This window comes from Phyllostomus discolor, chromosome 1 (assembly GCF_004126475.2).
Source record: "Phyllostomus discolor isolate MPI-MPIP mPhyDis1 chromosome 1, mPhyDis1.pri.v3, whole genome shotgun sequence".
In the NCBI taxonomy this organism is placed as follows: Eukaryota; Metazoa; Chordata; class Mammalia; order Chiroptera; family Phyllostomidae; genus Phyllostomus; species Phyllostomus discolor.
In genome coordinates, this window is record NC_040903.2 from 114,619,998 (window position 1) to 114,645,148 (window position 25,151).

At 45.3% G+C, this 25,151-nt stretch overlaps 1 protein-coding gene across 5 annotated transcripts; it reads left to right on the plus strand.

Annotated features, from left to right (window-relative positions):
• Nucleotides 1-11,559: 11,559 nt before the first annotated feature.
• Nucleotides 11,560-24,701, plus strand: LOC114491790 (ubiquitin-like protein 7). Of its 5 annotated transcripts, none has more exons than XM_028506087.2 (11): nt 11,560-11,643; nt 13,245-13,457; nt 14,447-14,566; nt 18,371-18,453; nt 19,231-19,315; nt 19,865-19,922; nt 20,632-20,765; nt 21,023-21,072; nt 21,316-21,483; nt 22,052-22,174; nt 24,452-24,701. In XM_028506087.2, the coding sequence occupies exons 2-11, from the start codon at nt 13,274-13,276 to the stop codon at nt 24,587-24,589; spliced, it is 1,143 nt and encodes a 380-aa protein (XP_028361888.1). In that variant the 5' UTR covers nt 11,560-11,643; nt 13,245-13,273; the 3' UTR covers nt 24,590-24,701. The 5 variants fall into 5 exon arrangements, with proteins under 5 accessions (XP_028361888.1, XP_028361887.1, XP_035883850.1 ...); XM_028506086.2 differs by having other exon boundaries at nt 11,561-11,661; XM_036027957.1 differs by having other exon boundaries at nt 11,588-11,609.
• The last annotated feature ends 450 nt before the right edge of the window (nt 24,702-25,151 follow it).

The window sequence follows — 25,151 nt, forward strand, 5'->3', positions numbered from 1 at the left end:
AAATGCAAGGAAAAAAGTGTTTGAACTGGTTACACTTTGTCCTTGGGAGGTTTGGCATAGACTTTAGGAAGTTACTTCAAAGATACACATTAAACATTTGCTGTCTTAATTCCGGGTGAGGGAGTTTTAGCAAAAGCAAGCCACAAGGAAGCCTAGATATAATGCAGGCCTGGTTCCTCATGGGAAAGCCAATCTGTGGGCCTGGCTCCTGTGTGCTGCTTCATGTCTGTTGGTTTTCCAGACCAGGGCTGAGCTACATTTGCCATTGCCACACAGACCAGTTGCCTATACCTATGATGTGCATATTGTTACATTTCATGTTGTCCAAAATCTCTCTTAAACTATCTTAATTTTTTTTACTCCTTGTTTTTTTTCTACTTTGTCTTCCAACTCACTGATTTGATCCTCTGCTTCATCTACCATGCTTTTAATTACTTCTAGTATATTCTTCATTTCAGATATCATATTCTTCATTTTCACTTCATTCTTATTAATAGTTTCTGTCCTTTTTCATGCTGATGTAGTTCCCACCAGTTCCTTGTAGCTCTCACTGAGTTCTTTGAAGATCCTTATAACCATTACTTTTAACTCTATGACTGATAAATTGCTTGCCTCAATTTAATGTAACTCTTTTTCTGTGGATTCCTCCTTTCGTTTCAACAGTGATTTGTTTCTTTGTCTCTCCATTTTAGGTGACTCCTTTTGTTTGTATCTATGTGTTAGATCAACATACTTTGACTCCCTGTCTTCCTGTGGTAGGAGTCCTGTGGAACTCAAAGTGTAGTCTGCTTGCTCTCCTGACTTTGACTCCCTGTCTTCCTGTGGTAGGAGTCCTGTGGAACTCAAAATGTAGTCTGCTTGCTCTCCTGAGCTGGTTGTTATAGAGATGCTCTTTATGAAGTTTATGTGGGCTTTCCTGTTGTATTTGGGTTTTGAATGTTATGGTCTGGTTTGTTGGTGTGTTCTCCCCTACAGCTGGCTGGCTGAGTGTCTCAACAGTGACCACATATTGTATGCTGTTGTACAGGTGATGACAGAACAAAACAACACAAAAGACAAAACCTACATCAGTAACCTCCCCCAACAACAGCAATATTAATGACAAATGCACAAAGATTAATAAGGTGGAAAAAGAATAATAATACATGAAAGTAAAAAGAATATGAGATGACCAATGGAAAGAAAAATGATTTTGAGATGATAGAGGGAGAAGAAATAATAAGCATAACAATAGTAACAAGGTGAAGAAAGGGAAAAAATAAAATTTAATATGAAAAATAAGAAAGGGAAGGAAGAAGGCAAAATGGAGTAAGAAAAGGGAAGAGTAAAATATGAGATTTTAGATTAAAATAGTGAAAAATTAGGAAGAAAATTGAAGAAAAAATGTTAAAAAGCTATGTGAGAGAAAAAATAACTCAAATAACGAAAAAAAAGAAGGTGAAATTCCTCTCGGCAGAGTTTAGCGCATGCTTGCTGGATTCTCCTTCTGGATATGACTGGTGTTGTGAAATTGGTGTAAGCCAAGGTTGTGTGCTGTCCCCATCTAGCTCTAGGTAGCCTGTTCAAAGATACAAGCAATCCACAGTTTTTTGTTTTGGTTTTTTTTAAAAAAATTTTTAAAGATCTTATTTATTTTTAGAGAGGGGAGGGAAGGAGAAAGAGAGAGAGAGAAACATCAATGTGCAGTTGCTGGGGGTCATGGCCTGCAACCCAGGCATGTACCCTGACTGGGAATTGAATCTGCGACACTTTGGTTCGCAGCCCATGCTCAATCCACTGAGCTATGCCAGCCAGGGTCGGAATCCAGTTTTTGGTTGCCTTATTCAGGCTTGGCTGCATCAGGGATCATTCTTGCTGCTCTGCATTGCTGGCTTTTTATCAGCACAAGGCCCAGAGGTGGGTCAACTAACAACCAAAAGCACCACAGTTACCGCCTCCAGTTGCCTTTCTCTGCAGTCTTTCCATTTGTCTTACTCTAGCTGCTGATCCAACAGTTTCGAAGAGGGCTTCTGGTGGAACTGGGAGGATGGGACCTGTATTTCATGTGGAAGGTGCCAGTCAGACTTCAGGGTAGAAAGTGGGTGTGTTCTCACATCTGAGTCTGCCACAGATTGTTTCCCTGAACATGGCAGGGTGAAGCCCCTAGTAGGGTAGCAGGTGGGACCTCCAGCGCTCAGAGTTTGGGTCTGATGGTCTTTCTAGGGTTTCTGGTGAGGGGGAAGGAACCAGTTTGTTTCCTGGGACAGTGTATGGAATAGCCATGTCCTAATGCCAGTGTCTAACACCCCTGAGTTTGCCTATGCTGTTGTATCCTCAGCAGGGGATGAGACACAGGTTGGGGGAAAGTAAGAAAGATGCTGGGTGAGGAAAGCAGGGTTTCAGAGGTGTGGCAAGAGAGATTCTGGAGAATGTTAGCTGGAAGACACTCAGAGGCTGGGACAAGTACTTTGCCCACAGGGTGAAGTTTGTGTTTGTTTTCCCATGGGAAGGGCTTGTTTTTTCTCAAGAAAAAAAAAAAAAAAAAGGCTGCTGTGGTATGGTGTTATATCCAAGCACCAGGAACCCAGCAGCCCCTCCACACATTTGTTCCCCCCGCCTCCCATTCCAGGGTCTCCTCATGTGACTGTAGACCATGATGCCCTCCCTTTGCCGGAGCTGAAGGTGAGTGTCTGAGAAGGCAAAATCTGTACATTGGCCCATTAGAACAAAAGAAAGAAAAAAAAGGTGTCTTTGTCTACAACGGTCTCAGTGTTTCTCCCATAGGCAAAAAACCCCATGATCTTTCACCGCTGAATGCTATATAGGCAGGCAATCCCAACACTGGCACTCTGTGCTTGGGAGCCAGGTCTGAGGTCCAGGCCTCACTCCTGTCTGGAGGAAGGTCCCTCAGCCATGCAGTTACCTTGGCCACCGCCCGTGAAATTGGTGCCAGCCTCTATCCATGAAAGTGGTGCTGGTCCCTTTTGCATCCCTGCCCTTTCTACCAGTCATGAGGTGGTTTCGTCTATCCTTGATTAAGTATCTCCTCCGTAGGTAGTCCTCAGTTGTTATTTTGGGTGGATGTTTCCTTCTGTATTTTTATTTTCAGCTTGGTACTGGGAAGCACTGCAAAATTAACTCTCCTAATCTATCAGAATCCATTGCCATCTTGCCACTGCCCCACTCCTCCCAGTTTCTTAAAATAAAGATTTTATTTATTTATACTTTTACTTATTTTTAGTTTTTAAAATAATATATTTTATTGATTATGCTATTACAGTTGTCCCATTTTTCCCCTCCACCCTGCACACCCCCTCCTACCCACATCCCCCCTTTAGCTCATGTCCATGTGTCATATATATAAGTTCTTTGGCTTCTACATTTTCTATACTATTCTTAACCACCCCCTGTCTATTTTCTACTGACCATTTATGCTACGTATTCTCTGTACCTTTCCCCCCCTCTCTCCCCCTCCCACTCCCCTGCTAATAAGGCTCCTGTGATCTCCATTTCTGTGATTCTGTTCCTGTTCTAGTTGTTAGCTTAGTTTGTTTTTGCTTTAGGTGTGGCTGTTAATAATTGTGTTTGTTGTAATTTTACTGTTCATATTTTTTATCTTCTTTTCTTACATAAATTCCTTTAATATTTCATATAATAAGGGCTTGGCGATGATGAACTCCTTGAACTTGACCTTATCTGAGAAGCATTTTATCTGCCCTTCCATTTTAAATAAAAGCTTTGCTGGATAGAGTAATCTTGGATGTAGGTCCTTGCCTTTCATAACTTGGAATACTTCTTTCCAGCCCCTTCTTGCCTGCAAGGTCTCTTTTGGGAAATCAGCTGACAGTCTGATGAGAACTCCTTTGTAGGTAACTGTCTCCTTTCTCTTGCTGCTTTTAAGATTCTCTCCTTATCTTTAATCTTAGGTAATGGAATTATGATGTGCCTTGGTGTATGCTTCCTTGGGTCCAACCCTTTGGGACTCTCTGAGCTTCCTAGAAGTCTCTTTCCTTTGCCAGGTTGGGGAAGTTATCCTTTACTATTTGTTCAAATAAGTTTTCCACTTGTTGCTCTTCCTCTTCTCCTTCTGGTACCCCTATGATTCGGATGTTGGAACATTTAAACATGTCCTGGAGGTTCCTAAGCCTCTCCTCATTTTTTTGAATTCTTATTTCTTCATTCTTTTCTGTGTGGCTGTTTCTTTCTTCTTTCTGGTCCACACTGTTGATTTCAGTCCCAGTTTCCTTCCTGTCACTATTGGTTCCCTGTACATTTTCCTTTATTTCACTCAGCATAGCCTTCATTTTTTTCATCTAATTTGTGACCAAATTCATCCAATTCTGTGAGCATCCTTATTACCAGTGTTTTGAACTGTGCATCTGAAAGGTTGGCTATCTTTGTCGCTTAGTTGTATTTTTTCTGATACTTTGATCTGTTCTTTCACTTGGGCCATTTTTTTTTTTTTTTGTCTTGGCATACCTGAGCCACAAAAGGCTAAGTGCCTAAGGCAGGTTCTGCTGAAAGGACTGATGCGCCTGACTGACTTGGAACATGCAGGTGAAAATGCTGGAATAACTGTCTCAGTGTAAAATGTCTACCCACATCCACACAACTATGGTTCCTTAGAAGAAAGTACGTTAGCAGTGGAAGGGATCACACCTCTTTTTTTTTCTTAGTTATTTATTTTTAGACAGAGGAGAAGGGAGGGAAAAGAGGAAAGAAATCAACGTGTAGTTGCCTTCCACGTGCTCCATCCCAGGACCTAGCCAGCAACCCAGGCATGTGCCCTGACTGGGAATTGAACCGGTGACCCTTTGGTTTGCAGGATGGCACTCAATCCTCTGGGCCAAACCATCCAGGACTGGACTTTGTGTTTTTAATCATTCTATTGTACCAATCTCTGTTTTTTTTATTAGAAAATTTAATGCACTTACATTTAAAGTAATTACTGAAAATGAGGGGCTTACTTGTCATTTTGTAATTTGTTTTTTATATGCCTTACAACATTTCTTATCCCCCAGTTACTGCTTTACTTGTTTCTTTTCTGCTAGATTGCAGTTTTTATAGTGAAATGTTTAATTTCTTTATCATTTAAAAGTATTCTATTGCTATTTTCTTTGTGGTTATTATGGGGATTACATTTTACATTCTGAAGTTATAATGCTCTAACTTGAATTCATAGCAGCTTAACTTTAGTAACACACAAAACTCTTCTCTAGGGGGTGGGTAATAAAGGGTAAAGGGGCCTAAATATATGGTGACAGAAAATGATTTGATTTTGAGAGGTGGGCAAACAATGCAATACACAGATCATGTATCACAGAAATGTACACTTGAAACCTATAAGACCCTAGTAACCAATGTCACCCCAACAAATTAAAAAAAACTCTTCTCTTTTATAGTTCCTTCCCCACTCCTTTCTGTTGTTGTCACAGAATTACATCTTTATACATTGTGTGCCCCTCAAAAATGTTTCTTTTTAAAAATTTTAAAAATAAGATTTACTTATTTATTTTTAGAGAGAGGTGAAGCGAAGGAGAAAGAGAGGGAGGAAAACATCAATCTGTGGCTGCCTCTCGCACAGTCCCCCACCAGGGACCTGGCCCAAAACCCAGGCATGTGTCCTGACTGGGAATTTAACTGGCGACCCTTTAGTTCGCAGGCCCATGCTCAATCCACTGAGCTACACCAGCCACAGAAAATGTTTAATTCTTTTAAATGCATTAGTCTCTTAAATTATGTAGAAAAAAACATGTAGAGTTACAAACCAGTTACAACAATACTATTAACATAATAATATACAAAATTTCATCTCTTTAATTATGTAGAAAACAAAAAGTGGAATTACAGAGGGTTTGGGGTAGGTAGAAAGGTATAGGAGGGATAAATGGTGATGGAAAGAAGCTAATTGAATTTGGTGGTGAACATACAATATAATACACAGATGACATATTATAGAATTGTATACTTGAAAACTGTATAATTTTATTAACCAATGTCACACCAACCAATTCTTTTAAAGTCGAATATCAAACCATTGTTACTAAAATATTAGCTTTTATGATTGCCTATGGATTAAGTTTTACTGAGATCTTTGTTTCTGTTTGTTTTTGTTTTTTGTATATTTTATTTATTATGCTCTTACAGTTGTCCCAGTTTTGTCCCCTTCTGCCCAGTACCCCCTTCCCTCCAGCAGTTCCGCCCTTAGTTCATGTCCATGGGTCGTACATAAATGTTCTTTGGCTTTTCCATGTCCTATACTATTCTTAACATCCCCCTGTCTATTTTGTACGTACCATTTATGATTCTTAATCCCTGCACCTTTCCCCACTCTTCCCCTTCCCCCTTCCAGCTGCTCACTCTCCAAATGATCTCCATATCTATGATTTTGTTCCTGTTCTGGTTGTTTGCTTAGTTTTTATTTTTTTTTAGATTCAGTTGTTGATGATTGAGTTTGTTGTCATTTTAATGTTCATAGTTTTGATCTTTTTCATAAAGATTTTATTTATTTTTAGAGGAAGGGGAAGGAGATAGAGAGGGAGAGAACTTCAGCGGATGTTTGCCTCTACCATGGCCCCTACTGGGGACCTGGCACACAACCCAGGCATGTGTCCTGACTGGGAATTGGACAGGCAACTTTTTGGCTTGCAGGCCAGCACTCAATCCACTAATTTTCTTATATAAGTCCCTTTTACATTTTATGTAATAATGGCTTGGTGATGATGAACTCCTTTAGTTTTACCTTATCTGTGAAGCAGTTTATTTGTCCTTTCACTGTAAATGATAGCTTTGCTGGACAGAGTAATTTAGGTTGTATGTCCTTGCTTTTCATGACTTCAAATACTTCTTTCCAGCCCCTTCTTTTCTGTAAGGTTTCTTTTGAGAAATCAGCTGCTAGTCTTATGGGTACTCCTTTGTAACTATCTCCTTTTCTCTTGCTGCTTTTAAGATTCTCTCCTTATCTTTAATCTGGGGTAATGTAATTATGATGTGCCTTGGTGTGTGCTTCCTTGGGTCCAGCTTCTTTTGGGACTCTCTGAGCTTCCTGGATTTCCCAGAAGTCTATTTCCTTCTGCCAGATTAGGGAAGTTCTCCTGCATTATTTTTTTCAAGTAAGTTTTCAATTTCTTTCTCTTCTTCTTCTGGCACCCCTAAGATTCAGATGTTGGAATGTTTAAAGTTGTCCTGGAGGTTCCTAAGCCTCTCCTCATTGTTTTGAATTCTTGTTTCTTCATTCTGTTCAGGTTGAATGTTTATTTCTTCTGCTCCAAATCACTGATTTGAGTCCAGGTTTCCTTCCTTTCACTGTTGGGTCCCTGTTCATTTTCCTTTATTTCACTTTTCACAGGCTTCACTTCTTCCTCTATTTTGTGATCATACTCAACCAATTCTGTGAGCACCCTTATTACCAGTGTTTTGAACTCTGCATCTGATAGGTTGGCTATGTCTTCATCGCTTAGTTGTATTTCTTCTGGAACTTTGATCTGTTCTTTCATTTGGACCACATTTTTTAGTCTCGGTGCGTCCGTTACATAGTAAGGGGTGGAGCCTTAGGTATTTGCCAGGTTGGGCAACCCACATGGCTGCGTTGTGGCACTGTATGTTGGGAAGGGTCCAAGAGGGAACAATACTGCTTCCTGGGCTCTTGGCCGGCTTTCAGTCACTTCCCCTGCTACCCATAAGCTAATTGGGCCCCTCTGGTGCTGATTCCTCAGTGGGTGGTTTTGTGCACATTCTAGGACCCTGTGGGTCTCTACAACAAACTCTCCTATGAAGCTGGGAGTTTCTCCTGCCACCACAACCCCCACAGCTTTTTCAGTCAGAGGTTTTGAGGGTTTTTTTTTTTAAAGATTTTATTTATTTATTTTTAGGTAGGGGGAGGGAGAAAAAGAAACATCAATGTGTGGTTGCTTCTCATGTGGCCCCCACTGGGGACCTGGCCAGCAACCCAGGCATGTGCCCTCACTGGGAATCAAACCTGTGATGCTTTGGTTCACAGCCTGAGCTCAATCCACTGAGCTATGCCAGCCAGGAGGTCTTGAGGTTTTATTTATCCACACTCGAATCCTGGGTTGTACTGTCTGTCTTGCTCCCCAGTTGTTCCTCCCAGTTATCCACATGCAAATGTGGGACTGTCTAGTTCACCAGATGCCACCACACCCACCCCAGTTCTCTAGCCATGTCCTTGCTGCCAGTCCTCTCTGCCTCGGCTGCTTGTCTCTGCGCCTTGTACCGGTCTGGATGAATGTTTCTTCTTTAATTCTTTGGTTGTTGGACTTCCATACAGTTTGATTTTCTGACAGTTGTGACTATTTTTTATTTTTAAATTTGTTATTGTCCTTTTTCTTGTTGTGTGGGGAGGCAAAGTATATCTACCTATGACTCCATCTTGAACAGAAGTTATTTCTCTTAATGGACTTCCTTATGTGTGATATTCTTGGTATTGTGATTGGTTTGTTCTTCTGATCTTTCTTACAATGGCACGTTCCCATGAATATATGTGAATTCTTTGTGTGAAGTCTCTACTTATCTTTCTTCTTTCCTGTTGGATGAGATGGGTTTTGGTAGTGTTGCTCCAAATAGGATTTATATTTGCTTTATAAATCCCAGAGCTCTGAGACCATTTTTTTAAGTGTACATTTTATTGTATGTAAATTATTCCTAAATAAAGTTGGCTTATAATACTAGAGGTAATACTTAATCAAGATAACACTTTGAACATCCTTACTGTATTTTCATGTCTTTAGCCTTAGACTTTTTATTTATTTTTTATTCATACAGATCTGGGTTTTGTTGCTTTCTCTAAAGGAATGAACTTAATTCAAAGTTTGAAATACAGACACTCAAATGACATGTTATTTGCCTTTTCCCTATTAATTAGCAATAATAGCACCTTAGATAAACCTCATTGGCTAAGATACTGCCACTGTGCAAGGCTTCCCCCTTATTAAATCCTCCCAAGTATACATTTTCTCTTGTCATTGACTCTTCAGTCATTTAATAGAATGCCTCAGTTTCTACATCTATTCATTGGACAGATTTCTTTTACTGTATGTTAAAATGCAGACTCCAGGACAAATTTTGGATTATTCTGGGACAGTTCAGCCACAAACATGCACAAACCTGGGGTTTCTGATTCTCAGGAAAGAGTATTCTTTCCCACATTAACTCCCCTTTCACTATTCTGCCCTCAGAACGAAGCACAGAGAACTTTTCTTGTCTTCTCTTAGTGCTCATCCATGGTTTTTTTTTTCACCTAGGGTGCAAATCTTTTCAATGTTTCAACTTTACACGGTGGTGTCAGTTGCAATTTCTGAGGGTCCTAATGGTTTGGTGTTAAAACAAAAGCAGATCAAGGTTTATAGGACCACTAATCTCTCTGGAGAGGTCCCATCTGCGTTCAAGCTCATTGCCTGTTTTCAGTTACCTCTTCATTTCCCATTTCTCCTGTGACCACAGCTATGTGACTTTTTAAAAAAGATTTTATTTACTAATTTTTAGAGAGAGGGAAAGGGAGTAGGAAATGAAGAAAAACATCAGTGAGAAACAGAAAAATCGATTGGTTGCCTTTCATACATGCGTCATCCAAAGACTGAACCTGCAACCCAGGCACATGCTATGACTGCGAATAAAACCAGCGATCCTTTACTTTGTGGATGATGTCCAACCAAGTGAGCTGCACTGGTCTGGGCTATGTGATTTTTAATAAATGTATTATTTTATACAGTTGTTTGTAGCAGGGATATTTACAGATGATTTTCACTTGCTCCCTTGTTAGGCTTAGATATCCACATATTAATTTTATGAACAGAAGTTATTTTAAAAATGCAAATGTGCATTTTTATAATTTGTTTTCCATAGTTACTGATTGGCCTGAAGGTATAATGAATAATTGTCCACCACTGTCTTATAGTTAATGAGAGCATCAATGTCTCCAAATGAGGACTGGCTGAAGGATAGCGCCCAGACTCTTTTCGTCTTACCACTTCTTTGGTCACTCACCTCTATCTTGTGTCTAGGCTTCCAACTATCTCTAGAATCTCACCTTTGATTCTGAGCACAACACCTACTTGGTAAATTGGTTCTCAAAAAACCCAGTTAGTATTGGGCTATTCCTTCATTCATTTGCTCATTTAGTGATTTATCATTATAATGTTTCCAAATGTTGTAATAAGTTAGAATTTAGGTTTACCTCCTCTCCTGGGAGCGACACGACAGCCACATTTGGCAGATACCTTCTGCCTGAATTATTCATTCAATACAAATTTATGTGTCAGGCGAAGGTCAGTTGTTGAAAATAAAGTGGAATGCAAGATAGTCATTGTCCTTTCCCCTATGGAGATTACAATGAAATCAGTTAAAACAAGACATTCATGAGCACCTAGTATTTCAGATGCATTTTGAGGAAAACAAAAGAAGACACAGTCCCTGCTTTCTTCTGTAGGCAGTTAGGCACAATACTGGACAAATTTTAACAAAATACTAAATTATGTGGCTCAGATAGGAGAGGAGGGGGCCTAAATGGGGCTGGATAGTTAGGAATCTTGAAAGGGAAAGTACATCTAAAGGTGAGTGTGATGAGAGAAGAAGGTACTTTGGGGACAGCCATAAGGAACCTGACTAGAGCCTGAAGATGGACACAGAAACGTGGCCTCCAATGTTAGGCCCTCCCTGCAGCTTGTGTGCGCTCCTCAGTCAAGCTAGCCTGCTCAGTGCTGCCCCAGTCCCAGGGCGTACAACTGGCATGTTCCAGTTATGCTTTTGCATTGGGGGCAGAATCAGCCTTCAGCCGCTTTGATCTACCGCATTATTTTCTTATATTCACTTTTTTTCTTTATTTGAATACAATTGAATTAGAAGCAGCCTTCATCTTCAACATTTTAGCTAATCCTAACTTCGGCGCAAACATAATCCAATTCTAACTGGGAAGCTAAAACATGCAGTTTCTCTGTCAGGGTCCTATGGAAACTTCCCTCCCCAAACTTAATCTATGAATGACTATTATATAAACCCCATTACTGCATGCTGGGCATACCTGAAACCCAATTTAGTAACTCACCTCAAGGAACCCACGTTCCGGGTCTGCCCCGTAGGTAGGTTAGCCGCAAGAAGTTATGGCAAGGAAAACGAAGAGGCCGACTTCACCGAAAGCACCTGATTTCATCGTGATGGGCTGCAAAGAACAGTTGGGGAGCGTCCGAAGAAGCGGCTAGGGAAAGGATCCTCACGGACGGAGGGTCAGAGCGGACGGAGACCGGGGTCCGCAATCTGGCCTAGGGTTCCGCAGCCCGCGTTTCTACTTGCCGCGCTGAAACAACCCGGGGCGACCGGCTGATTCTGCGTGCTTCCCCGACAGCGCGGGAGTCACGGGGCTGTACTCGCCACCTAGGGCGCTCTCTAGCGACTCACGCCCTTGGACATTGAGAGGAAGTAGTACTCGGAAATCAAAGCACCAAGAAATCTCCGCGCGGCGTATTTCAAAAAACCCAGAAGCAACGCCCTCCCGGTAACCGGAAGTGTGCAAGCAGCGCTCCCAGCTGGCCTACTGTTTACAAGGGGCGGGGCAGCAGCGGGAACTGCAACTTCCAGAATGCAGCACTGAACTTCCGGTTTCCGGCGAGGGGACCGGAGTGAGTGTTTTTACACCGGCGGCTCTGCGGCCGGGTTCGTTCCGCGGGACGGGTGAGGGCGCTGGGCCCGGGCCGCGTGGGCTCGACTCCTGGTGACAAGTTAGCTGGTCCCATGGGAGCGGTGGGGTCGTTGCTAAAGGGTGTCCTCCCCACTACTTAGCTATCTGTGACCTTGTGCCGGTGACTTCACCTTTCTGGGTGTCGGCTGCCTGGTATGTAAAATGTGGATGATAATGTCTGCCTCAGTGAACGATTGTGAGGATTAAATGAGATATGGTATGTAAATAAACCTATTCCCTCCTCTATCATGAATCTGGACATGGGAGATACCTTCAGGATGCCTTGGGGATTGGTGAGCAGCCTGTCAACCTCACAACCTTTTGTATCGTCCCTACTAGAGGACTCTTTGGAAGCAATAGTGATTATAACAAGGAATTTTCTTGCCTTACAAGATTCTTCAAACCTCAGAGTTTTCTGATGCATTTGGGGGGCACTCGTGTGCTAGGCAATAGGACCATAAAAGCAAAAAACTCTCGTCTTTGCTTTCAAGAGCCCCCAAGAATGGGTTAGGGGGAAGGTGAGATTGGGAGTAAATAGTTATCTGTAACTCTGCCCCGAAGGAATGTGGAGAGGACAGAGGAGAGGCAGAGGGGACAGAGGAGGTGATATTTGGGTTGATATTGGTAGGAGTTTGCTAAGTTTTGCTGAGAGGACAAAGAAAAGGAATTACAAACAGAGTTAGCAGATGAACAGAGGTGTAAAGTGAGGGAACTTTGTTTTGATTGAGGCTGAGTGGGGGTGGGACTACGTGCTGGGGAGGGTGGGACAGGGTACTCTTGGCAGGAAGGCTGGCAGAAGGAACAGATGTAAATGTGTTTGTAAGGCTGTGGAGTTTAGACTTATTCATAGAGGTGGTTTAGAGTTATCTGAGGAATTCTAAGCAGAGGGGTGACTTGATCATACCTGTGTTTTTAATTTATTTTTTAGATTTTATTTATTTGTTTTTAGAGAGAGGGGAAGGGGAGAGAGAAAGAGAGGGAGAGAAACAGCGAAGTGCAAGAGATACATAGATCAGTTGCCTCTCAGTGTCCCCAACTGGGGACCCCACCCACAACCCAGGCATGTGCCCTGACAGGGAATTGAACTGGCAGCCCTTCAGTTCACAGGCTGGCACTCCATCCACTGAGCCACACCAGCCTGGGCTTGATCATTTCTGTGTTTTTAAATGAGTTGGGTGGCAGCAGGGATGTTTGATAGGTAGAGGCAAAAGTCAGGGAACTTGTTATAAAGCTCTTGTAATAGTTCAAGCAAGAGGTGTGAATCAGAAATGAGTATACATAAAGGAGAGGGTTGGGTGATTTCATTTGAACCTCACAACATTGTTTTAGGTGGGCTGATGTTTTTATGTTTCCTTTAAAGATGGAGAAACACGCCTAGAGAGCTGAAGTTCCTTGCTGTCCATCATAGAATTAACAGAGAGGACCCCAGATTCTAGTTCTGTCTTGATGCTGCACCCTGTGCTTTTCCTGCAATGTCACACTGAGTTACCTCTCATCCAGCCTCTTGGTGAGATGCCAATGGAGTAAGGTGGTGGTCTGTGCTTTAATGACTAAAGAGGGCTCATTTCCTTTGCAGGGAGAAAGAGAGAGCGTGAAAGAGAGAGGATGTCTCTCTCAGATTGGCACCTGGCAGTGAAACTGGCTGACCAGCCACTTGCCCCAAAGTCTATTCTTCGATTGCCAGAGACAGAGCTGGGAGAATATTCCCTGGGGGCCTATAGTATTTCATTTCTGAAGCAGCTCATTGCTGGCAAACTCCAGGAGTCAGTTCCAGACCCTGAGCTGATTGGTGAGTCTCTGTGAACCAGAGATGGGCTACTGCTCTGATTTCTTTTTGGGGAGGATACTTGTGGAATTACAAGGGTAAATTTAGAAGTTGGGATTTGTTGCCTCATAATGTTAACACTCTAGGGAAGTGAGTGTTGGGTGAGAAGAAACATATATCAAATAATAAAACTATTGGTTGCCATTTCAGTTGTGTATTTTTTTAAATTGTTGTTCAAGTACAGTTGTCTCCATTTCCCCCCAACCATCCCCCACCCCCCACTATCCCCACTCCTGATCCTACCCCTCTTTGGTTTTGTCTGTGCGTCCTTTGTACATGTTCCTGAAAACCCTTCCTTCTTTTGCCCCCATTATCCCCTCCCATCTCAGTTGTATATTATTCAGAATTACTTTTTCACAAAGTTCCTTAACTATGACATTATTGAATTCTTTCTGAAAGAGCAAGAATTTGGGGTGGAACAGGGAAGGGGAAGCTGGTCAGGGAAAGCACTCCAGTATATGGCATTTTGAGTTGGTCCTAAGGAATGAGTAAAACGATTTTGTTTGTTTGTTTTGTTAGTTAGAAGGAAGGCAGTAAATAAGGAAAGGAAGATGGCCAAGGGCATTCTAAATAGAAGAAGAAGGAATTAAATATAACAAGTTATATTATTGTATAAAGGTATTTTATAATAGCTAAGGGATCCAACTGGCAAAATGTGTTTTCAGTCCTGAAAACACTGGGTTTGTCCTTTTCGTTGTTGCATTTTCCCATGCATTTAATTGAACAGCCTCCACAATGTTAAGCTCTAGAGCTTTCCTGTACATAGATCCTGTATTTCATGAGTTTGTACTTGCTAACAGTTGTTATTAAATATATATTTATTAAATAACACTACTGTATAAGCATATATCATTCTCTAGCTATTTGTCTAATTGAAATAATGTTCCTAGGGGACAGAAACCATTTAAATTGTTTTGAGGAGCAAAGTATAAATGGACAGTTCTTTTTTTTAGATCTGATCTACTGTGGCCGGAAGCTAAAAGATGACCAGACTCTCGACTTCTATGGCATTCAGCCTGGATCCACAGTGCATGTTCTGCGCAAGTCCTGGCCCGAGCCTGATCAGAAACCAGGTGAACGACAGCTGGCCCTTAGGCAGAGCTTCAGTGGTATCAAGGGGAGGGTATGTGGGTTTTTGAGGCACAGGCCTGGCTGGATGGAACAAAGGGGTGATTTACTGAAATGGTAGTAAAAGATAGATATCTTTATTACTTATTGGATTAGACCACCTTGATAAACAAAATACAGTTTTGACCTTCTCGCTGCCACTGCCAATACCACTAATGGATGGGGATTTGCTTCTCTACTTTTTAAGTTCGTTCGTTATCCACTGTTTTAATGGCGTGATAATGTGTGTCTATTTAAGTTTCTTTAGGTTAACGGTTTATTTCTCAGTGAACTTTGTATCTTTTTGTTATTGTTCTCATTAGAAAAAAAGCTGGGGGTTCCTTGGATTCCTTTAATGCAGCGATTTTCAAGAATTTTTAAAATGTGCAATACCAGACTTTAGTTAGGGACACTAAACTGACCTCTTTTCCCTTACATTGTCAAATAAAAAAATGACAACAGCCAACACAACAATGGCCATCCTTTGTGAATGAATCAAAATTATACCTTTTTTCTTGTCAGAACAATATATTATATTTTTTGGTGTGCTGCAGATTTTTAGTAATTAGCTTATGTATTCCATGAGAGGAAAAGGGTTGAGAATCACTGCTCTGATACTGTGGTTTGTTCTCTTGTTTTCAAATCTCCCAGCAAACTGCCTCAGGCGTTGATTTGCTTGGTCAGCTCACTCCTCCTGCTGTAGTGGCAATTTATTTTTCTAAAGCTTGGAAATATTCAAACAGTATTAACGTAGCTCTTGGAGAAAACATACAAAGCCTCTAAAGTCTGTCCTTTGGATGTATTCATAAAAGGTGCTGCTTGTAATTTATAATTTAAATTTTGTATCTGGGTTTTAAAAGCTTCCCCAAGGATAAATTTAAACGATATAAAAAGATAAGCTTTGTTAAACTGGCAGTTTGACATTTTTATAGTGTTCACAATTGCTGTGACTGGTTATCAGCTTGAAATATACTCTCTCTTTAAATCTAAACATGAAGGAGAAACACCTTTTGTACTCTGGTGAGACGTGAGAAAGAAAAAGGCAGTCTCCAACATACAGAGCTTGGCCTGACCCTCGGTCAGGCCTTGGAATGGGAACCATTTCACAGATCACCCACACCTACAAGGCCACTCAGAGACTGAGCTGGATCAAGACACAAACAAGTGCCCTCTCATTTGTGAACTGAGGCGGACTCTGGCCAGCAGTGTCTGCGGTGTTGTGGATAAGATGAGACAAATTCACATGGACTTCCGAGTCCTGTGGAGAAAAAGGGACGACACAGCCCCTCTCTCAAGGGGAGAGTGCCCTTACCCTTGCCTTGACAAGCTTTTATTGGCTTTCTAATAGCATACATCAAAGAAGGTCTTCATACATTATGCTCAAGTGTGCTTTAGGTAATTATTTTTTACAGATAGCAAAGGAAAGGATGTTACTGGTTACTTCCTACAGATTAACAAGGAAAAAATGTTGCAAATGTAAGGGAACAATAAGTAATTAGTCTGGTTACACTTCAGTCCTTGGGAGAATTAGCACAGACTTCAGGAAGTTACTTTAAAGATATGCAGTAAGCATTTGCTGCTTCAACTCAGGGTGAGGGAGTTTTAGCAAGAGCAAGCCTGAAAGCAGCCTAAGTACAATGCAGGCCTGGTTTCCCATGGGAGAACTGACCTGTGGGTTTGGCATCCTGTGTGCTGCTATGCGCCTATGCACTTTCCAATAGGGCTGGGCTTCATTTGCCATTCCACGTGGATAGGTTCCCTATATTGAACAGAGTCAAAAATCTGAACAATGTCCAAACCACAAACATTGCCAAATATCCCTCTATTATGAATGCTGCTACTTTCCATTACACTTTCATCCTTGTCCTCGTTTTCCTTTAGGTAATAATTATTAAAGTACCCAATCATAAATGCACCCTGAATTCCTGACAGCATCCAGTCCAAAGCAAAACCACATCTCCTTAAACTTCCTCCTAATCACCCAGCCAAAGCCCAATCCTATAGTAAGTCCTTTGCAAACCCTCTTATTGAGACACCCCACAGAATTCAGCATGGTTTGGTATTGTGTGGTTTTTGTTTGATCTAGTCTTATTTCTCCTGCCATCCTAAGAGTTCCTTGATGTCAGGGACTCTTACTTGTTACATACTTGTGCCTTGCCCAAAAGCAGGCATGGAGTAAATGCTTAGTATGAGTTTGCTGAGTGAATGAATGAAGTGATTTGCCGAAGGTGAATACTTTTCAGGAGAGAGACTGCTCACAATTAGCACTGTAGGTAAGGATGTGGTTCCACATGGAGCCACAGGGGGGCCAACTGCCTTGCTTTGGGAGCGGTGCTCCTGGAGGTAGTTGGGCACTCCATACACAGCCTACTCCATCCATCCCAAGTAGCCGTCGTAGGTGAGGGCAACCACACTTTTAACGTGTGACTCAGGGTGAACTTCTTCCCTGCTCCCCCTTCTTAACCCACATTCCTTCACCTATGAAATGGGCTGATATCCTAGGTAGGAGAGTAACTAAGTAAAACTAAGACAACTGCTAAACTTTCATGTATACATCAAAACTCCCCAAAATCAAAAGTCAAAAAGGAACGTTGAGTCCTAGTGAGACACTGGATATCGAGCATGATGAAAGTTTAATCCCCTAGAGGTATAGTGTGTTTTATGGTCCCTCTTGTATTTTTTAAATTAAAAATAATACTATAAATAATTTATAATAAAATTTATAATTTATAATTTAAAATTTATAATTTAATTAAAAATAATATAAATAATTTGCCATGTCTGTGGGTCTCAGTAGAGCCCTGTGTTCCCCCCAAAAGGCTGTCTCAGCTCCGTAGTGTCAGTTTCCACCTAGTGATAATGGTACAACCTCTCTTGGTATCGGCTTCACAGAATGAATGTGATTGCAGCCAAAGGGTCCACATGTGGTCTCCACTGGGTCTCAACCTTGGAATTTGGCTGAACTGCCTGCCCACTGCCCCTCACCTGGATTTCCAAACTGGGAAATGCACTCATGTCTTTCTGGAGGAGAGTTGATAAGTAAAGTTGATACAGCTGCAAACTTCCCGATATATATGACTATGAAAGGATAATTGTATGGAGACTCACTCAAAAGGACTTTGGGACCGGAGAAACATTTGTTATTGACTTGTAATGAGAGCTGTTATTTTGGAAACTTTAGAAAGAAAGTTTCTGAAAGAAAATACCACAGAGAAAACAATTACCCTGGATCCTGTCACCCTGCTAAGTGCTGTTCTTTCCTTTGTCCCCGCCGCCCCACCTTGGACCACATGCACACTGACACATTTTATGTGGTTTAATTAGGGAATGCACATACAACTTTGTGTTCTTTTCTCTTAACATACTGTGCCGATATCTCTATATCGTTCTGATGGCCTGCAGCACTTAGTACTTTAAATCACTGTGTAAAATCTACTGTGTTGGTTATACCTTCCTCCTTTTCACATGTGAGAAGTCTAGAATTCCTGCATGGGGTGTTGATCAGAGCAGTGTCTTTCATGTGATAAGATCTCTCTCTGCTGGAACTTGACTTTGATGATCTTTGATAGCCTGAAGATGCCTAAAAGAGTGCAGTTTCATTTCAGTGTTATAAGCGGGTTTTTCTGAATGGGCACTCACATTCTCCGAGGGGTAACGAGGGAGGGGACCTGCAGACCAAGTTGCACCTGGCCACATGCTGAAATGATGTTCTGTGTCTGCAGCATAGGCAGGGCCTGGGCTGCGGGGTAACTGTTGTGTCTTGTCCGCAGAACCAGTGGACAAAGTGGCCGCCCTGCGGGAGTTCCGGGTGCTGCACACTGCCTTGCACAGCAGCTCCTCCTACAGGGAGGCGGTGAGTGTGTGCTGTGCTGCCCGCGCCTGAGACTTGCCACACCAGCAGGAGAGTGTGACTGCTGGAGAGTGGTGTAGACTGGGAGCTGGGAGCCCGTTGCCATGACTACCAAGGGTTCCTCAGGGAGGATTTGCCATGTCTGTGGGTCTCAGTAGAGCCCTGTGTTCCCCCCAAAAGGCTGTCTCAGCTCCGTAGTGTCAGTTTCCATCTAGTGATAATGGTACAACCTCTCCTGGTATCGGCTTCACAGAATGAATGTGATTACAGCCAAAGGGTCCACATGTGGTCTCCACTGGGCCTCAACCTTGGAATTTGGCTGAACTGCCTGCCCACTGCCCCTCACCTGGATTTCCAAACTGGGAAATGCACTCATGTCTTTCTGGAGGAGAGTTGATAAGCAAAGTTGATACAGCTGCAAACTTCCCAATATATATGACTACGAAAGGATGATTGTATGGAGACTCAAAGGACTTTTGGGACCAGAGAAACGTTTGTTATTGACTTGTAATGAGAGCTGTTATTTTGGAAACTTTGGAAGTATAGATGGGAGAAGGACTAGAGATTGAAGGTTTACTGTGATGTTGCCTTTTAAGAAAAATTGTTTGTTTCCCCTCCAGTAAGCCACAATCTCAGAGGAGAAAGAGGTTCGTCTGGTTCCTGGGGCTGTTGTCTTGTGGTGGTGGTGGATGTGCAGGCACTTAGAGGGAGCAAGGATTTAAGCCGAGTGTGGGAACCTGCCGAGTGGATTGAGCTCAGCCCTCCCTGCTTCTCCTGCAGGTCTTTAAGATGCTGAGCAATAAGGAGTCTCTGGATCAGATCATTGTGGCCACCCCAGGCCTCAGCAGTGACCCCATTGCTCTCGGTAAGTACAGAGCTGAACTTGAGGAAGTAGCGGTTGTTGGAGGAGCAGAAACCAGAAGAGGGCAGTCACCCTACAGAGACTCTGACCATCTTTTGAAGAATGACTGGTCTTGTGGGGGGGAGGGGAGAACCAAGATGTGTTCTGCATACCCAGCCCTCCAAGAGCTGTCAGCCCCACAGCCTAACTAACATCATAAATGAAACTGGGAGGATGTCAGACGAGGGCAGTGGTTAGCCCAAACCACAGCTATCGGGGAAGACTCCGTGCATACCTTGATGGGTCAGGGAAGAGGCCAGAGATCACGGGGAAAAGAGGAGGCTGGCGTCTTGGCACCCAGTACGTGACTTAACCGCAGGGGAAGGTGGCGAGCAGGGGACAAGATGGAGAGCACTCTGCTGTGCTGCTTGGTGCTCTGTGTCTGCCGCTCCTTACATGGGTGCTCTGTGGTCCTGAGTCCCTGTTGAGCCTGTTGCTCTGAGGCCTACCACCTCTTCTCCCTCCCGGATCTGGCAGGGTTTCAGTGTCTGAGGTGAGTCCCGTTCTCCTTAGGGGTTCTCCAGGACAAGGACCTTTTCTCTGTCTTTGCTGACCCCAACATGCTCGACACGTAAGTACACCCGTCTTCTTAAAGAGTACCCTGTCTCTCCTCATCCAGTCGGGCCAGAGCCTGATTGTTGCCCTGCATTCGGCTCTCAGAGCCCAGTCCCTGACTACCCCCACGTCTACCTTCTAAGTCCACCAGGAGGCGGGAAAGAGCAGGGCGCTCTGAGGAAACGACCAGCCCAAGGGCAGGAACACATATTGCTGTGGAGGTGAAGCAGGGTGTGAGGGAGGCGGCCTCGTGGGCTGGGCTCAGTGTAGCTCTCATTCAATAGCTAGGAAGCATCCTTTGAAGGATGTGAAGCTGGGGAAGCAAGCGGGTGTGTAGATCCCTGTTGTTTTCGAGCTAGATGGGACGGCAGAGGTTCTGTCTCTTACTCTGCAAGTGCAGGAAGAAGCTCCCTCACCGCCCCCCAAGAGAAGAGAGGGGACCTGGGAAGCAGTGGTAGATCCCTGAGCCTCCCGGGCTGTCTTGTCCCATTGTGCCGGGGGAGGTGAAGCACTTACGGTAGGTCCCAAGACTGAAGGCCTTGCCACCGTTGCTGGGGGCAGAACAGAGGAGGGCGAAGCCACTGGAAGGAGGTGCTGAAGACTGAGGAATTTAAGGGCAGGCACAGGGGGGCTTGATATTTCTGAGGGCCACCCAGACTTTTGTCATGGCAGGGGCGCTCTTTCTTTCTTATTCACCCTTGGCTTTCTTCCTGGCCCTGTTCCAGGTTGGTGCCCGCTCACCCGGCCCTAGTCAATGCCATCGTCCTGGTTTTGCACTCAGTGGCAGGCAGCACGCCGCTACCGGGGGCTGACTCCTCTTCCCGGAGCACGCCCTCCAGCTCTTACCGGGACATGCCAGGTGAGTCCCAGGAGAGTGTGGTGCGGGCCACCTCAGGGGCCGGCAGTGGCCCAGGAAAACGCTTTACTCAGCAGCTATGTATAGCGCTGGCAGAGGGTGTTCCTCGGGAACTCTCGGTTTGAGTCAGGGAGTGCATCTGTCCTGTAATTTTCCAAGAGGAGAGACGAAAGTATGAATTTGGAGAGTATCTGAGCTGCGATTCTGGAGCTACGCCTGTGCCTTTCTGTTCTCCCTGAAATCTGTTCTGCCTCCTCCAGGTGGCTTCCTCTTTGAAGGGCTCTCTGATGACGAGGACGACTTTCACCCGGTAGGTGGCCTGGCTGCCTGCCCTCTGGGGAACGTGGTCCCAGGGAGGGCTGCGTCCCTGCGACCTGGAGCCCAAGCTGCGAGGTGGTCATGGGCCCTTTGGTGGCCAAGTCTATGCCACACTGTTGCTTTGTGACCCTGGCAGCCTGGGGAGTCTCCCCAAGAACTGCACATGGAACGGGGGTGGTGTTATCAGGACTGTCACAGGGCCACTTTCCTGATCCTGGGTGCCTCCCTTCTCCAGAGGGCCAGGTCCACGCCCTCCAGCAGCACCCCCAGCTCCCGCCCAGCCTCCCTGGGGTACAGTGGAGCTGCTGGACCCCGGCCCATCACCCAGAGTGAGCTGGCCACAGCCCTGGCCCTGGCCAGCACTCCAGAGAGCAGCTCGCACACGCCGACTCCTGGCACCCAGGTATGGAGAGGGGAGGGGCAGGTGGAGGCTGGGCCCCCAGGGGAGAAGCTCCCCAGCGGTGGGATGGATTTGTCCTTGCTGACCCTGGTATCTGGTTTGAGCTGAAGTCTGCCCGAATCCTCACGGGTTTCTCACTGTGAGACCTTCCTCTCCCTTGCCCTTAGGGCTCAAAAGTCCAAGGCGTAGCATGGTCCCAATTGATTCCTCCTCCTGAGTGGTTCAGGAGAAACCTTCCCTCACATTAAGTGCGCTTCCCCATCCCTGGCAGGGCCCAGCCCTCAATGGCTTAAGTATTTGTAGTGACTGTCTGTCTAGCTTCCAGTGCTAGGATCCTAGGCTAGGTCAGGGGCTCGATTCCATTTCCCTGGAGCAGAAGAGAATGGAGCCTTTCCTGCCTGCCTGACAAGCCTTCAGGTGACCCCTGTGTGGTTGTCTCGGGCAGGCCGCTGCTGGGAGGCGGTATTTGGGCACGCCAGGGGCACCGTGGGGTGATGTGACAGCAGCGGGTATGTGCTGGGAGACTGAGACGGCCCTGAGGGTGGCCCTGACCTCTGGTTTGTCTCACTAGGGCCATTCCTCTGGGACCTCACCAATGTCCTCTGGTGTCCAGTCAGGGACGCCCATCACCAATGACCTCTTCAGCCAAGCCCTACAGCATGCCCTGCAGGCGTCTGGGCAGCCCAGCCTTCAGGTCAGTCTCCCCGCCGCCTGGTGCCCGTGCGGCTTTCCCGGTCACTTTGGATACTGAGCTCCTGCTCTCCGGAGGGCCTTCCCACTTGGCATGCTTCACTCCGGGAACAGCAGGGGCAAGGCCGTGGAACAGGAAGAAGCTGTCCACAAGGAAAGTTGTCCCTGGGACTTCCACTCCTGCACCCAGGGACCGTGACCTGACTCCACTGACCACCTGGCTTGGACACTCACGGCAGTTTTGGTCCCTTCATTCATTCGAGGGCGCTGCCTGAGCACTGAGCATGTGAATCCTGAGCGTGGGCCTGAGTCCGGCTCCTGGGCTAGAGATGAGCCGGCCCCATTCCTGCCAGAGGGGCTCCAGGCAGTTGGGTACTGAACTTGGGGAGCAACAGGGCTAGAAGCCCAGGCCAGGACTGGGGTGAGGGTCTAGGTCCGCCAGAACATCTACAGAGGGGATGTCTGAGCTGATCATCAAAGAATTAGTTAGAGGTTAGCCAGGCAGAGAAGGGGTCGATTGGGTGGAGGGATGGTGTCCAGGCATGTGTGGAGGGACATGTGACATGCTGAGAACTACAAGGCTCCAGGCGGTGTCCTCATGGAGGAGATCCTGAGATGTGGAGCCAGAGAGAAAGCAAGCAGGTGCCGGCCTGCATGTGAGGAGCAGAGGCCCTGGGCAGGGCAGGCACCAGGGAGCAGTGGAGGGTTACGCAGGAATGACGCCAGCTGCTCTGCCTGGTGGCATGCTCACCTTAGGCACCAAGCGGAAGGCCCCATGGGGTCGGGTCTTACTGCCTGTCTCTGTGCACAGCCGTCGGCTTCCCCGTTTCCTTTGCTGCTCACAGTGAGCATGGGGCTGTGGGTCATTTCCAAAACTTGCCAGGGTCAGTGAGCCAGGAAGTACTAGAGACTGGGTTTAAGCCCGTGGGGTTATGTGTACCTGACGTGGCCCAGGTGGACAGTGAGGGGTTGGGAGCCGTACCTGTGGAGGGACAGCTTGTCTTTTCCGTTTCTTCATCGCAGCTGGATACCTGCCCACCTTGTTCTCCAGCTCAGGAGCTTTCAGTGGTTCCACCAGGCCTGTAAAGGGAGTCAGAGTAGTTTCATGGTTTTCTCAAAAGCCCTCCTCCCCCTCCCGCCTGCACGAATTTACATTCCTCCCCCACTGCCCTCTGCTTTGCACAGTGCGAGCACAGCATTTTCCCTAAGTTGTGCACTTACCTACTTCATGAGATAGAGGGATTGATGAAGCCTTGAAAGTACTGAAAGAAAATATGGCTTAATTGCTTGAAACCCTCACAGTTGAGAAGGCTTTTCATACCTGAAAGTCAAAATCCAGGAGCCGTTGTATAAAGAGTAATATATTTTGAGCTTGTAAAAGTGAAGATTTATGCAGAGCGATCAAAAACAAAGAGAAAACACCAGGCAAAGTCTGAGCGCTAACAACAAAATCGATTTAGCGAAAAGGAGCGAGGTCGTGGACTGACTGCTCATGCGCAGACGGCCCGCACCAGGCGCTTCCTCACAGTCCCTGTCTCAGAGTCTGTGCAGGAGACTGTGCGCGTGGGGAGAGCGACCCTGGTGCAGGGTCAGTCCCTGCAGTGCTGTTCCAATGGCGAAGGATTCTGGTACACTTCAGGACGTCCGCGGTGTTCAAACCTGTTACGGTTATTAAAACGCTGGTTCAGTCCTGGCACAGAGAGATGTCCAGGGGACACTGAGTGGGTTAACAAAGCAGAAGAGGGAAAAACAAACAAACAAACGGAAAGCAGAGGAGGGGTATACATATGGAAGAGGAATGTAACAAAAGTGTAGGTTTAGGAATATGTGTTTGTCCTCTGAGAACAGAATTGGTCATCCAGGATGGGGCTGAGAGTGGACAGAAGGAAGACTTTTCACTCTCTGACATACTAAGAAACAAAACGATGAAAAATTTTATCCTCTTCCCCCTTTTGCATATGTGCGAGTCTGTGCATGTGTATGTCTGCTTATAAGTATAGGAGGAGAAAGAAAGTAATCTTCTGAACTTTAGACATTGGGTAATTTGTGCTTTTTCTTTGATCCTTATGTTAGAGGGTTTTATTTATTTGGATAAACTTTTAGTTTGTTCTTTAAACCCTGAGTCTCTCTTGCATTCTTGCTAGAAATCCTGTGTTGTGTGGAACATCAGGTCAGAGTTTGCAGTGTTAACCCACCCTTTCCTGCCCCTCAAAGGATAGACCTGAGTGGGCCTCCGTGGGATTGCACCTAACAGCTTTTCCCTGGTCCTGTCTTTCTGCAGAACCAGTGGCAGCCTCAGCTGCAGCAGCTGCGGGACATGGGCATTCACGATGATGAACTGAGCCTGCGGGCCCTTCAGGCCACTGGCGGGGACATCCAAGCAGCTCTGGAGCTCATCTTTGCCGGAGGAGCCCCATGAACTCCCTGCTCCTCCTGAGCCCCCAACAAACTGCCAAGGTGTCTGCCCGTGGGAGGCACTCCTGGAAGTGCCCTGTCTCTTTTTTCCCCAATACACGTGATGGTTGACCTTGTCTTTGTCCAGTGCTTGGCCTTTCTGGCTGATCTGCGCTGGTGGTGGTGGGGGCGGGTGGGGGGGGATGGTGGAAGGGTAGGGCAGCAAGCATGGTGTGTGGGTCTAATATCAGGGAGTACAACTGGCCCCTGCTGCTGGCCCCTGGCTGGAGAGGTTTAGTCCCATATCCTGGCATGCTATGTGATGCCCACGTTCTCTTTAGGGAGAAGTTTTCAGTGATAGTCCCCAGACTCTTTGGTGCTCTGGGGTATGGTGTCCTCAGTATGTGCCTAAGGCCATAGTAGGACTGCTTCCCAATCTCTAGAGTAACTGCTGTGTTACAGTTGTAGCCAGAGGAGGTTGTGGGTCTTGGATGACTACAGTCAGAGGAGTGGCCAGGTGGACTTTCAGAGGAGTAGGTAGGCGCCGCTTACTGTCCGCATGCTTTGTTCCCCAGAGGCTTCCAACG